Source organism: Bos mutus, chromosome 28 (genome assembly GCF_027580195.1).
Source record: "Bos mutus isolate GX-2022 chromosome 28, NWIPB_WYAK_1.1, whole genome shotgun sequence".
Lineage (NCBI taxonomy): Eukaryota > Metazoa > Chordata > Mammalia > Artiodactyla > Bovidae > Bos > Bos mutus.
The window spans coordinates 37485266-37499690 of record NC_091644.1 but is presented as its reverse complement, the minus strand read 5'-3'; the positions used below and the strand labels follow the sequence as shown (position 1 = coordinate 37499690).

The window sequence follows — 14425 nt, the reverse complement described above, 5'->3', positions numbered from 1 at the left end:
TTATCCACAAGTATTTTCATTTCTTTGTGTCCTTATTCAATCTTTGTCTAGCCATAGATAAGATTCTTCTGTAGCTGTGTCATGTACAATTTGGATCAGTTTTTAGAAATCTCAGCATTATTCTGTAAGTAGTTTTCTTAAGTATTACAGCTAGAATACTTTAATGACCTCATCTATCTGGTTCACTTAATAGTTCCTGTCCAGCTGGACATTTTTATGGTTTCCAGAATTCCTCAGTTTTAAAAAATGCTATTATATAGACTCTTTGTAAGTGCAGTTTTGTTTTATTTTTAAATTATTGCCTGCTGACAGATTCCCAGGGGTATGATTATACAATCAAACACTAACTCAGCCTTGCAGTCTTTGAATGTTAGGACTTTATTTTTTGCCAATTTTATTGAAAATAGTTTCATTGTTTGCATTTGCTTTTTTTTAATTTATCTTTTAAATTTTCCGTTTTTGGCCGCGCTGGGTGTTAGTTGCGCTGTGAGCTGCTTCTCCAGTTGCGGCGGCGAGGGGTGGGTGCTCTCTAGTTACAGTCCATGGGCTTCTCGTTGCTGTGGCTTCTCTTAATGTGGAGCGCGGGCTCTAGGCGTGCAGGCTTTAGTGGACTCAGTAGCTTTGGCTTGTGGGCTCTAGAGCACAGGCTCAGTAGTTGTGGAGCATGGGCTTTGTTGCCCTGCAGCATATGGGGTCTTCCCAGACCAGGGATCGAACCGTGTCTCCTACATTGGTGGGAGGATTCTTTACCATTGAACCACCAGGGAAGCCCCAAATTTGCATTTCTTAATCATTAGCAAGGTGAAACTTTTCTCCATGTTTTAATACTCTTTCCTGTTTTATGAATTATCTGTTCTATATTTCTTATCTGTTTATCTATTGGGATTTTACCTGCTTGCATCAGCTCTCAACACTTTATGATCAATTGTATCAATTACGCTTTTTAAAAAATATTCCCTTTTATGCTGTTTTTACTTTTTTAGCATACGGAAAATTTTAAAAACCTTCAGAACATTGCCTTACGGCCATTCTTGGTGGATGATACTTGCTTTCTCCTTCTTTTTAAAAATTGTTTAATTGCTTTTATTTGCTAATATATTTGTAAATGTAGACATTTTACATTTGTGGCAGACTGACAATTTATAAAGGATTTTCGTGCGTGTGATCTTATTTTAATATCCCCACAGATGATATTCTCTCTGTTCTATTTGTCTCCATTTCCAGGCACCCCACAGCGGATCCTTCATTCGTCCACACAAAGTAAATTTTGGAGTAGACTTTCTCACTGCAATTAAGAACCGCTATGTGCTAGAAGATGAACCAAAGGAAGAGGAAACAGAGCAGATTGTTATAATTGGAAATAAACCTGTAGAAACCGTTGGTTTTGACTCTGTTATAAAACAGCAAAGGTAAGTGAAACTGATAATGGTCGAGCTGACTTTGACAGTTTCATCCAAGTTTAGGATTTAAGTTCACTTGACTGTGTGTCAGTGCTGAGAACTTTGCTCCCAAGCAGGTCTCTTTTCTGCACATCACCAAATTGCAATCAGAGGGATCCAAGGATTGAATATTTAGGGGAAATTAAAGTTCTTATTTTAGCACAGGACTTTTCTAGATTGAAAGAAAAACATTGATTTGCCCGTTATTATTTGTACCATACTCTACTGTATTGACTAATTATCACGGAGCTAAGGTTGGCCATTTGCTGAGTCAGGGATGGAAACAGAAGTCTACCTTGTTACCTGTGCCATGTAGCAGGATGGCACCTTCTAAAACCCAGTAGTTCCCGTCTCTGCACACCCTCATCACCTGGGCTGCTTTTGAAACGTGCCGAATTCTGGGTCCCATCCCAGACCTACTGGATCAGAATACCATGGGCTCTTGCTTTTAAAATGCACCCCAAAGTGACTGTGTCTAAGGGGCACTAAATGCATTTTGAAAGTGCTGTGTTTGAACTTTCTCTGCACTTTCAAACTCTTTGAACACAGTGATGCTCTTCAGAGAGCCTCATTGCTTATTCTGATGCACCGTGTGAACCAGAGTAGAAACTAATATTCACACAAAGCCGTGCACAACTGTGTGGTTTGGGTGACTTCCGAGGCTGCGCTACTTTAGTGATGGTCAGTGTGGTGTGTGACCCTGACCTGGGTGAGGCGTCCTAGTAGTGACCCCTGGTGGCCACTCTGGAGAGTAGATTTGCTGCTATTGACACCTTCAGTCTCTGAAAGAGTTAAACTGTGATTCTGTTCAAAATTAAATTCTTTGCTACTTTTTATTGTTCTCATTATTATTATTATGGTGATTTAAACATGATACAGAATTTAACTGCACATGGGCACAAGGTTGAAGAGTAAATACATTTCCTTTTTTAAAATTAAAAAAAAATATATTTTTTTAAATTTTGGCTATACCCTGTGGCTTGCAGAATCTAAGTTCCCTGACCAGGGATTGAACCTAGGCCATGACTGTGAGACCCCGGAGTCCTAACCACTAGACCATGAAGGAACTCCTAGGAAATTCATTTTTCGATATCTCTGGTTTTTAGCATTTTAAACACACACACACACAAAAGAAATCACGATTTTTGAAAAAGCAGTAACTTGACTATTAATTACAAACAACATACATTCATCGTTGAGGATTTAGAAAATATACATTGAACGAAAGAGTCATGACTAATGCACCACTGAGAGACAACGAATGTGGATGATTTTTGCTTTATAGAACTTGATTTATAGAACTGTGGGGCTTCCCTGGTGGCTCAGATGGTAAGGAATCTGCCTGCAGTGCAAGAAGCCCAAGTTAGATCCTTGGGTCAGGAAGATCCCCTGGAGGAGAGAATGGCTACTCACTTTAGTATTCTTGCCCAGAAAATTCCATAGACAGAGGAGCCTGGCAGGCTGCCATCCATGGAGTCCTAAAGAATTGGACACAACTGAGTGACTAACGCTAACAGAACTATATCCTTCATAGATTTAGAGTTCTTTGCTTAATTTTTTCCATTTAAAATGCAAATATTAAAAAAATTTTTTTACACCAGAAGAGGTACTTTCTCCCCCTGTTGGTTGATCTCTTTCAGAGAACACCATGGGCACTGTGAGTGTTAACAAATTGCCAACAGATTTTTCTCCCCTGGTTTATGAACAGCTGCATAACTCAGATTTCTAGTGAATGACTACGCTTGCATATCAGCGTGTTCACTAATGAGCTAGTGTCTTTCTGGAAAGGACCCAGTGTTGGAGTCAGTCAGGCTGGGTTCAGATGTCAGCTCAGCCACTTTCTTTCTAGTCCTGACACCAGTTAGAGCTGCTTTGGTTTCTAAGCTTCAGTTTCCTCATTTCCAAAGTAATACCTAAGCTGTTAGAACTCTTAGGAATAACAAGTGGTAGGCATCACTGTTGGAGTGATGCTTGCTTTTTTTTTTTTAATTTGGCCTTGCTGTGCTGTGCGTGGGATCAACCTGTGCCCCCTGCTTTGGGAATGTGGAGTCTTAACCACACTCAATATGCCAGCAAATTTGGAAAACTCAGCAGTGGCCACAGGACTGGAAAAGGTCAGTTTTCATTCCGATCCCAAAGAAAGGCAATGCCAAAGAATGCTCAAACTACCACACGATTGCACTCATCTCACATGCTAATAAAGTAATGCTCAAAATTCTCCAAGCCAGGCTTCAGCAATACATGAACCGTGAACTTGCTGATGTTCAAGCTGGTTTTAGAAAAGGCAGAGGAAGCACAGATCAAATCGCCAACATCCGCTGGATCATGGAAAAAGCAAGAGAGTTCCAGAAAAACATCTACTTCTGCTTTATTGACTATGCCAAAGCCTTTGACTGTGTGGATCACAAAAAACTGTGGGAAATTCTGAAAGAGATGGGAATACTAGACCACCTGACCTGCCTCTTGAGAAACCTGTATGCAGGTCAGGAAGCAACAGTTAGAACTGGACATGGAACAGCAGACTGGTTCCAAATAGGAAAAGGAGTACGTCAAGGCTGTATATTGTCACCCTGTTTATTTAACTTATATGCAGAATACATCATGAGAAACGCTGGACTGGAAGAAGCACAAGCTGGAATCAAGATTGCCGGGAGAAATATCAATAGCCTCAGATATGCAGATGACACCACCCTTATGGCAGAAAGTGAAGAGGAACTAAAAAGCCTCTTGATGAAAGTGAAAGAGGAGAGTGAAAAAGTTGGCTTAAAGCTCAACATTCAGAAAACGAAGATCATGGCATCCGGTCCCATCACTTCATGGCAAATAGATGGGGAAACAGTGTCAGACTTTTAATTTGGGGGGCTCCAAAATCACTGCAGATGGTGACTGCAGCCATGAAATTAAAAGATGCTTACTCCTTGGAAGGAAAGTTATGTCCAACCTAGATAGCATATTCAAAAGCAGAGACATTACTTTGCCAACAAAGGTCCGGCTAGTCAAGGCTAAGGTTTTTCCAGTGGTCATGTATGGATGTGAGAGTTGGACTGTGAAGAAGTCTAAGCACTGAAGAATTGATGTTTTTGAACTGTGGTGTTGGAGAAGACTCTTGAGAGTCCCTTGGACTGCAGGGAGATCCAACCAGTCCATTTTGAAGGAGATTAGCCCTGGGATTTCTTTGGAAGGAATGATGCTAAAGCTGAAACTCCAGTACTTTGGCCACCTCATGCCAAGAATTGACTTATTGGAAAAGACTCTGATGCTGGGAGGGATTGGGGGCAGAAGAAGGGGACGACAGAGGATGAGATGGCTGGATGGCATCACTGACTCAATGGATGTAAGTCTGAGTGAACTCTGGGAGTTGGTGATGGACAGGGAGGCCTGGCGTGCTGCGATTCATGGGGTCCCAAAGAGTCGGACATGACTGAGCGACTGAACTGAACTGAACCACTTGACTCAACCTCAACTTTAAGCCATTGTATTATCTCCTTAATAATTCCATCTGACCAGCTTTGAGTTTGCAGCGCTGAGAAAAGACTTATAATGAGGAAGCAAAACCAAATGAAAACCACTGTGTATGGTTTCTCTTTGGAGATGACTGTGACTCTGACTGAGGTCTGAATTGAGACCGGGATCCCTAAGCTTCCAGGCACCACATGGAACTCACGGGTCCAGCAGGATAGTTTTCATTTTAGAGGGGAACAGTGACATCTGCCGGACATGGTGTGAACTGCTAGTTGCAGGTAGTTGAGTGTCATGATATTCCTCCTCTTTCCATGGTGTCACATACCTGCAAAACTGGGTTTTGGGTCACTCTTGTGCTGAAAGAAAAGCGAGTACTGTATCTCCTGAAAATCATCATGGAACAGGAAAAGGAGGGGTGGGGTCCATTCAGACTCCAGGGTTTGAAAAGTTGCATAATGCCCAGCAGACACTAGTTTGACAGTACATAAATAATTATAAACTTGTTTGGCCCTAATTGCTTACTAAATGGTACTTTCTTTTGGCCTCGGGGCACTGCGGAAAATGACTGAAATGCTAAGGGCCCCGTGAACTGAGAAAGTTTGGCAGCCTATGCCCCAGAACTTTGCTGTTGCCTTTCCGTCAAGTTTCTGTGACTGTAATAGCTCATGCCTTGCAGGTTGGTCTTAGTATTCCCCCAGAGGTTGTCAGTTTTATATTTTTATAAATGCTTGTAAAATGACTTACTGTATGTCACACTGTATTCTGAGGGCTTCGCAAATACCGACCCACTAAATGATAGCATATAAAAGTTGTAAAATATACATAATGTAAAATTTACCATCTTAACCAATTTTTTTTTTTTTTTTAATTTGGCTGCATCGGGTCTTCGTTGCAGCGTGTGGGGTCTTTTCGTTGCTGTATGCAGACTCGGTTGTGGTGCGTAAGCTGAGTTGCTCTGAGGCATGTGGGATCTTAGTTCCTGGACCAGGGATTGAGCCTGCATCCCCTGAATTGCACGGCAGATTCTTAACCGCTGGACCAACAGGGAAATCCCCATCCTAACTTTAAGCGTATAGTTCAGTAGGGTTAGGTGCATCCCACTGTTGTGTAACCAACAGCACTGTCCATCTTCAGGACCTTCTCTTCTTCCCAGACTGAAACCTTGCGGCCCTTAAACAGCAGCTCCACATCCCTCCCTCCCCCGGCCCGTGGCAGCCACCGTTCCACGTCTGTGTCTATGAAGTTGACTCTCATCTGCGTACCTCAGATAAATGCAGGCATATAGTGTTTGTCCTTTTGTGACTGGCCTCTTTCACATAGCATAATGTCTTCCAGGTTCACAAATGTTCCTTCCTTTTTAAGACTGAATAATACTCCGTCATATGGACTGACCGCACTTTATTCCTTGGTCAGTGGGCACTCGGGTTGCTTACATGTGACCATTGTGAATAATGCCATCGTGATCACGGGCATGTGGATGTGCCATCTGAGGTGTAGAGATGTTAACACATCCAAGGCCAGAGGAGGGGTGGAATCAGGACTGAACGCAGGCAGTCTGACTGCAGATCCTGTGTTCTAAACACTCTCCGGTGCTGTAACACTTGGGCTCTTCGGATGAACAGAACACAGATTCTCTACACTTAAAAAAGTGTCTCTGAGAGTATCTAAAAAGGCTACAGATACACACACGTGCTCTCTAGGCTATATCCCTAGAGAGATTTTGCCACGTGAGTACAAAAAGTATACAGTAGTGTGTCCTTTAGCACCGTTGGGAATAATCTCCCTGTCACCAGAGGAGCAAATAAATCAACTGTGGTCTCTCTGCGGTGAGACTGCAGGTGTGAATGCGTGTATTCCAGAGCACGTGTCCATGTCGTCCCATCTCAGTGCTGAACAGGGTATTGGTGAGGGAGAAAGTTAGTCACAGGAAAATGAAAGTGAAGTCGCTCAGTCGTGTCCGACTCTCTGCGACCCCATGGACTGTAGCCCCCAGGCTCCTCCGTGCATGGGATTTTCCAGGCAAGAATACTGTAGTGGGCTGCCATTGCCAGGGGATCTTCCTGACCCAGGGATCGAACCCAGGTCTCCTACACTGCAGACAGACGCTTTACCATCTGAGCCACTAGGGAAGCCGTACGCTACCGTTCATGTCAAATTTTATAATATTCAAAACTGCAATAACTGTTTAAGAACATGGAAATATAGTAAAACTATTAGAGTCAAATAGTAAACTATAAAAAAATAGTAAAACTATTAAGAAATGCTTAAGACTAAGCCAACACTGACCCCAGTGCCCTGGTCCCCTACTGGGAGTGGAGGACGAGAGGAGAGGGCAGTGGAAAGGGGCTCGAGAGGATTTCAGTGTTGTGTATAATGTTTGTGATGCTTTCTCTTTTTTTTTTTTTTCCAGTAAGGCTTTATTTCTTAAGTTGGGCGGTGGATACTGTTATTTCTGGTGCCTTTTTATGTATCTAAAATGCTTTTTAATTTTTTAAAGGGCCGATGGATAGCGTACATGTTTATGTCTGCATGTGAACTATGTGTTTTTCATACAGTCAGCTGAGCAAGTTGCAAGACGTTTCTTTGAGGAACTGCGCAGTAAATGGTGCTGGTGACAAAGGAGGAATTGCCAAAGCTTGTCCTAGTATCCTTTCCAGTAAGAACGTGTCACTGGGGTCGGGCTGGATTGGACACTGGAGCCAGACACCCTGGTTCCCTACCCGATGTCCGTTCTCCTAACGGGGACTCGGTTTCACCTGAGGTTGTCGCTGCTCGGGTAAATTGTTACCTTCCTAGACTGTTTGCTTTCAAGTGGGATGTGGGACTCACTCGGACCGGGGAGAGGTAAAATGGAGTGTCTGAACGGGGCTTCTGGCCATTGCCCACTACCCTGCCCGCCGCCTTTTTGAGCACAGACAGAGGGTCCAGGGCTCGGCAGCCAGGCTATGGGGCGAGAGCCATCCAGGGGAGCCGCGAGGGAAGGCACAGAGAGGGACTGGCGCTTTGGGTGGGACCCGGGGCCACTGCACCAGCCCCGACGGCCTTCCTGAGAGGGAGGGAAGTAAATCCTTTCCTTCATTAAGGTTCCTGCTCATGCAGCAATGCGGTTTGAAATCATACCTCAAAAACAAGCTTTTCCAAATTTGTCATCTATCTCTTGTAAGTGTGTTCTTTGTCTTTTGCCCTGTTTCTCTTATGCCCACACCTAAAAATAGAGGAGGTCAGTCTAAAAGAAAAATCATAATAAACTTGCCCTATTTTGTAGTCTGGTAGATTGGAGAAGGAAATGGCAACCCACTCCAGTATTCTTGCCTGGAGAATCCGAGGGACAGAGGAGCCTAGTGGGCTGCCGTCTATGGGGTTGCACAGAGTCGGACACGACTGAAGCGACTTAGCAGCAGCAGCAGAGCACAGTTCAAGTGCTTCTTGGATCTGCTACAGTCCTAACAAACCTCAAATAAATGCATCTTTTGGCGTTAAAAACAAAAAGTGGCAAGTCAAATAGACTTTCTCTAACTTTAAAAGGTCTTCTCGCAATTCCTTAACCTGCCTCATCTCTGCATAATAGTTTATGCAAAAGACAGCAGCTCATAGGTCTCTCGACTGAGGAGATGGCTGATGAAGAGCTTTCTTTTAGCAAAATATTTCTAACCACTCTGACGCTACCTACCTTGTGATAGGAATTGAAGCATAGCTCCCCAAGCCAGTGTTTCAGAGGTGCAGTCCCTTGGCGCTGGGGTCTGCTGGGACTTGTGACCACTGGTCCTTTCTGCCTGTGAGTAGCGCCCCCACCCCACCTTTGCCCCAGATGTGGTCATTCCCTCTGCAGGTTAGGCAACAAAATCAGGGCATTGAGGTGGGTGTGGAATGGAGCTAGATATGGAGCAAAGTGCCACAGAAGTGCGTGGCGCATTCTATAATCTGCCTGGCCTCCTCCTAAATGGTTTCGGAAGACTGGGAATTGGGTGGTTCAACACTCATTTTCAGCACAGAGAAAACCTCTGGTCAGCAGAGGGGTTTGGGTTGATTGGAGTTGTCAGCTGATTGGAGTTGTCAGCAGTGTGCTGGGCAGTCAGCATCTTGCTTGTTTATACCGCTTTCTCCTGGGCAAGAATGTCCCCCAAGACATGAGGCAATGAGGTTTGCTGAGATAATCAAGTCACGGCCTATATTTGCAGACCCAGTGATGAATGCCTTGCACTTGCTGATTGAATCCTCGCCCGAAGTTGAAGGATTGCCTGGTGTGTTTAATCCAGTCATCGTTTCTAGACTGATCCTTCTCTCAGATCCTTCACTGAGCCAGGGCTGACGGAGGTGGGAGCATGTCAGATCGGAGAGCTTGGCTGGGAAGAGGTGTCTCTGAACTTGGGGAGGAGCCTCTGCTCACAGGAGCGAGAGTGACAGAGCTCCCAGGACTGTGTGCGCTCAAGTGTGTGTGTGTGTGTGTGCACGCACGCGTGTGCATGTGTACATGTATGCGTGTGGGGCCACTACATCAAGTTGAAGTCCAAATACAGGTGGTCCCTGTGGAGAAGGAAGTGGCACCCCACTCCAGTACTCTTGCCTGGAAAATCCCAGGGACGGATGAGCCTGGTGGGCTGCAGTCCATGGGGTCTTGAAGAGTCGGACACAACTGAGCAACCTCACTTTCACTTTTCACTTTCATGCATTGGAGAAGGAAATGGCAACCCACTCCACTGTTCTTGCCTGGAGAATCCCAGGGATGGGGGAGCCTGGTGGGCTGCTGTCTACGGGGTCACACAGAGTCGGACACAACTGAAGCGACGTAGCAGCAGCAGCAGCAGCTGTGCTCTGGACAGGCTAGTAGAAATACATATAATTCTAGCTACACAATGGAAAGCACAAGCGAATGGAGAATGACTGTGCATGAACCCTTTCCAACCAGCCTGATGGCCCGGAGTTAGCAGTACTGATGAGAATGAAGGGCAGTGGGGGTTTGACCACCGGTCACAAAAAGCGCCCAGCCCAGCCACTGCATGCGGGTCTGCATCTAGGGTGGAGCAGCGGTCAGGGCATGGCAGCATGAGGGGCTTCAGTGCAGGGGCAGGAGGAAGGGCCCACGTCAGGGTCAGCCCCACCGCCCCTGTGGTGGCTTTGAGACCCTCAGAGCGAGCAGGTGGCCAAGTGGCTGGGGGGACTGGGCATGCTCTGTATCTAGGTGGTGTCTAGCTGGCCCACACTTGTAGCCCTTTTTCCTTCCATGTGGATGGACACCTTCAGGTGGCCGCTGTTCTCCTAGTGGTAGAGGCCCAGCTTTTCTCTGCTGCTTTCTCCACTGACTGCCACTCTGCTGGCAACAAGCCCTGGAGCGTGAACGAGCACTGTTCTGCTCCGTGTTTCATCATCAGGGCCTAAGAATCCTGCCCCCGGAGTTCTGAGTGTTATTCCCAAGCCTTCGTGCAGTCTGTCCTTTCAGATCTCCTTAGGTCAGGAGCTGGTACACTGTCCCCTAAGGAGCCAGGGAATAAATACCTTAGGCCTGTGGCCAACCAGCAAACTGGGATATTGTGTGGATGCTTCCATGACCACCTCAAATGTAACCATTTAAAACTGTGAACACTGTCCTTAGCTCTCTGGTCTCAGTATGCCCACAGCGGCTGGAGCAGGGTACAGGCTCTGATTTGCCGGCCCGGCTGGGTTCATCCCCTTCTGGGCCTTTCCTCTGCCTGTCTTCCTCTCTTCCTGTCTTCCTCTCTTCCTGCCTCCTTGTGGAGCTTCTTCATTGGCAAGTCTTTCCTCTCCAACCAGCCCTGTTGATGGACGCCACTATTTGTATTAAAAGTGACTTTCTCCATGTTTTATGGGCAATGATGCCTTGTTGCATTGGAAGCTATAAGAAAATGGGTTTGGGGCTGAGGCTGATTGGGATCTAAACTCACAGCCGTTGGCCCACACCAGGCAGCACGGTTACTGACTGCTCGGTTTTTTTCTTCAGTGAAAAAGCAAAATGCTGCCTGCACCTGGTGGGCCACCAGGGCCGTGGGCCGTTGTTCTTTGATTCTGGTCTCTTTCCCTCTGTCGCTGCCCCCTCAGTCTGTCTGGCAGGCTGAGGTGCCAGAGGTCAGCACGCCCAGGTCAGACCTTTGACCCTTGGCCTTCCTGATGAGACGAGTGCAGCCTGTAGACGCCAGGCTCCTGCACTCCGGCCTCTGTCCCAGTCCTGTCTGTCTACTGTGTGCTACCTCTCTTGGGGTGTCTGCGGTCATCTCACACTGAAATGTCCCCTCAGACATGCTTCTCTGTAGTCTTTCTCCATAACGCGCAGTTCCAGTGACACCAGCCAAAACCCTCAGGGTTAATTTAACTCTTCCTTTTTCCTCGAATCTCATCTGAACCTATTGACAAGTCCCGTCAGCCTCTTCCCTCTGCTGCCCCTCTGGTTCAGGAGCCTCCCGCCTCCCCTTTCTGCTCTGTCTTCGTTTCCTTGCAGCGTGTCCCTTAGCAGTGCAGTAGAATGGCCTTTTAAAAGACCCGAGTGAGCCCACATCAGCAGCTCCCCTTGCAGGCAGAGACTAACAGAGACTTAGCCCTTTGTGATCTGACCTGGGCTCTGGGGCCTCCCTTCCAGTGCCTCCACCCTGTCTGCGCTGGCAGACACGAGCTTGCTGCCCCCACCACAGGCCAAACCCATTCCAACTTCAGGGCGTTTGCTCGTGTCGTCCCTTCTGCCCCGATGCTCTTCTCCAGGGTGGCATTCCCTCATTTCCTTCAGCTCTGCTCACAGGTCACCTTCTCGGTAAGGTGGCCTTCGTGAGCACTGTGTATAAATCCTCCCACACCTCCTTTGCTGCAGGCCCAGCTCTGTTACTCTGAGGCATGTCTGTAACTGGCACACCAGAGATGCACATGCTTTTGATGGGCGTGTTCACTGCTAGACACTTGGTTTCCAGTTGTTATTTGCAGGATAGAGGAAAAGTTTCCATACATACTGGAGTAGTGTGTACAGTCCTCCTGGAGCCGGTCCAGCCCTTCAGGCTTTCCTCTGCCTCTTGATGGCACGCACTGCCACCATCCCCTGTGGCATCTGCGGCCTTTCTCTGTCCTGGGTTACCCACTCTGGATTCCTGTACCAGGGATGGTGGGTATCACACCAACTCCATCCAGTCTACAGGGGACCCTCAGAATTCCAGGTCATTCTTAGCCCTTTTGAACATGTCTCCAAAGTAACTGCTCTTGACCCCCTGGAGGCACCTCTCCTTATTTGGGGTCCCTAGGGTGCAGAGTTCAGCAGTAACCCCTGGGAGGAGACGTGCGCTTGACGTAAGGCTGCTGGACAAATCAGTTACCATGTCTGTTGGGTCTTTTCCTTTTTTGTTTTTTTGATGGGGGAGTGATGCTGGAATGGATTATTGTTAGTGACATTTGGTTCGCACTCACTTGATTGCGTCTGCCTCAAGTGTGCAGTATGTGACAGTGCACCTTTCAGTTTCTAGATGAACACCTGGATGATTAAAAAGGGGTAAAAGTAATATGTGCTCGTGAAAAAATTTCAAGCAGACTAGAAAGTATAAAGTGAAAAGGTAAAAATCCCACGTTCCAGAACCGAGGTAATGACTGTCTTGTCTCTTACGCATCTTTCCATATTACTGCTTCTTAACACGTGCATTTAGATATTAGAAGCATCGATTTGTCAAAAAATCTGTTGTCATCATGGGAAGAAGTTATAGATATTGCCGATCAGCTCAAGCACCTAGAAGTCCTTAATCTCAGGTATGAACTGGTGGTTGCCTAACTGCACATGATTATGAAGTCCTAATCTCTCCTGCTCCTTCACAGCATCTCTGTGGGAGTGAGGCGGGGAGGACAGCCGAGTTGAATTTATTGAAGTTTAACATATTCTTTAATATTCTTTGATCCTAGTTTTTTAAATGGTCACATGAGGTGATTCATTAATAGGGAATGTGTTTTACTTTTGATTAGATGGAACATTAGGTTACCATGTCAAACTGGAAGGTCTTCATGTTTTTTTACAAGCCTGACCATAGAAGATGGGCCATCTGGGTACTTTAAATACTTGATATTTAACTGGGGAGAAGGAGATGTGATTAAAACTGCTTGTTCATTCTGAACCCTCTAGCCTTTAATTGCTTTAGGAATGAGTTATTTTAGTGGAGGTACTGTTTAATTCACTTCTGATAAGGGCTTTTCACTGAGCTCTGTATTTTACTGATGTTTGCCAAGCCTTCTTGAGTATCTGATTAGTTTTAATCTCAGGAGCTAACTTTCCAAGGGCTCAGCCAGGTTCCCCCTTTCACATCTGAGCCAGCCTCACACATACAGGAGAGTTGTACCTGACTCAGGCAGGTTCAGCAGAGCAGATAAACAGGCCTAAATTAATTATTCTTCCAAACAGAGCAAAGAGTATATTTTGACCCATAGTATCACCTCCTCTAGAAATAAGGGTTAATGTGCTTTATTTAATGATATTTTCCTTCAAAATGACAAGATATGGGGTACCTTCTGAAAAAAGATGTGGGATAACTTCTGAGATTAGGATCTTGAGAGGGAACTTAAAGGGCAGCAATTATTTCGTCCATACTGACAGCAGGCTTTGTTCAGAAGCAAAATTCTAGCTCACAGTCCAGCACATCTGTAAGACTCTTGAGAGCAGGACTGAATTTTACAGCATGCAGAACAGCAGCTGACCTCACAGATCGCCACCTGAGCCTCGTGTTTCAGATAATCTGCAGCCTCACCTGGCAGCCTAACCCTATGAACACACCTTTTCATGTCAGATACCAGTGAATTGTGTATTGTAACTATTAAAAATTAGGTAGTCTTGACACATTTTGTTTTTAATATAATTGCATTTTAAGGTTGAAACAAACCAGACCCCTCATGTTAAATCCCAAACTGTTGCCTTCGGTGACCATCTCAGCTCGGCCTCCTCTGTCGCAATAATAAGCTTATCATGTCTTTTCTTCTACACAGTGAAAATAAACTAACATTTCCCTCGAGCTCACCATCTCCAACCGGAACATTTTCTACGCTGAAGGTTTTAGTCCTTAACCGGACAGGAATAACATGGGCAGAGGTAATTATGTCTCTTTGGTTTTGTTGTTCAGTTGCTCAGCTGTGTCTGACTCTTTGCTTTTTACCTAGTAATAAGTAGTTTTAAATTCTTGGTTAAAGGAGGGAGTGAAGCACAGCGGTGGCTTCATTTTAATCATCCTGTTATCCAGATAACAAGGGTCTTTTAAACAGCCTAACAGAAGGGGGTTACAAAATCCTCGTAGTTAGTAGAATTTTCTGTCTCTGAATCCGCCCTCTCTTTCTTGGTTCCTCTGGTTAGTTCTGGTGTCTCCTGAGCGGTTTGCACCAAGTGCACGCCAAGCTTTGAAAAGCCTTTCAGCTCTCCCAGTTTTCCCAGGAGTGATCTTAGGGCTGAGGCCGAGCCGCAAAAGGTTCTCATACCCTTTTCTTGTTTGGGGTTCAGCTCCTCGAAGCCACTGCTCAGGTACCCAGCTGGGTTTGAAAGTGGACTCGTGAGTCCTGGGCCGGGC

At 45.8% G+C, this 14425-nt stretch overlaps 1 protein-coding gene across 1 annotated transcript in view; it reads left to right on the top strand.

Annotated features, from left to right (window-relative positions):
* The window catches only part of TBCE (tubulin folding cofactor E), an 89056-nt gene that overhangs the window by 65192 nt on the left and 9439 nt on the right, over positions 1-14425 (top strand). The window contains 5 exon segments of the mRNA XM_005905648.2: positions 1225-1232; positions 1235-1409; positions 7457-7545; positions 12533-12632; positions 13854-13956. Coding sequence (XP_005905710.2) covers positions 1225-1232; positions 1235-1409; positions 7457-7545; positions 12533-12632; positions 13854-13956 — 475 coding nt within the window.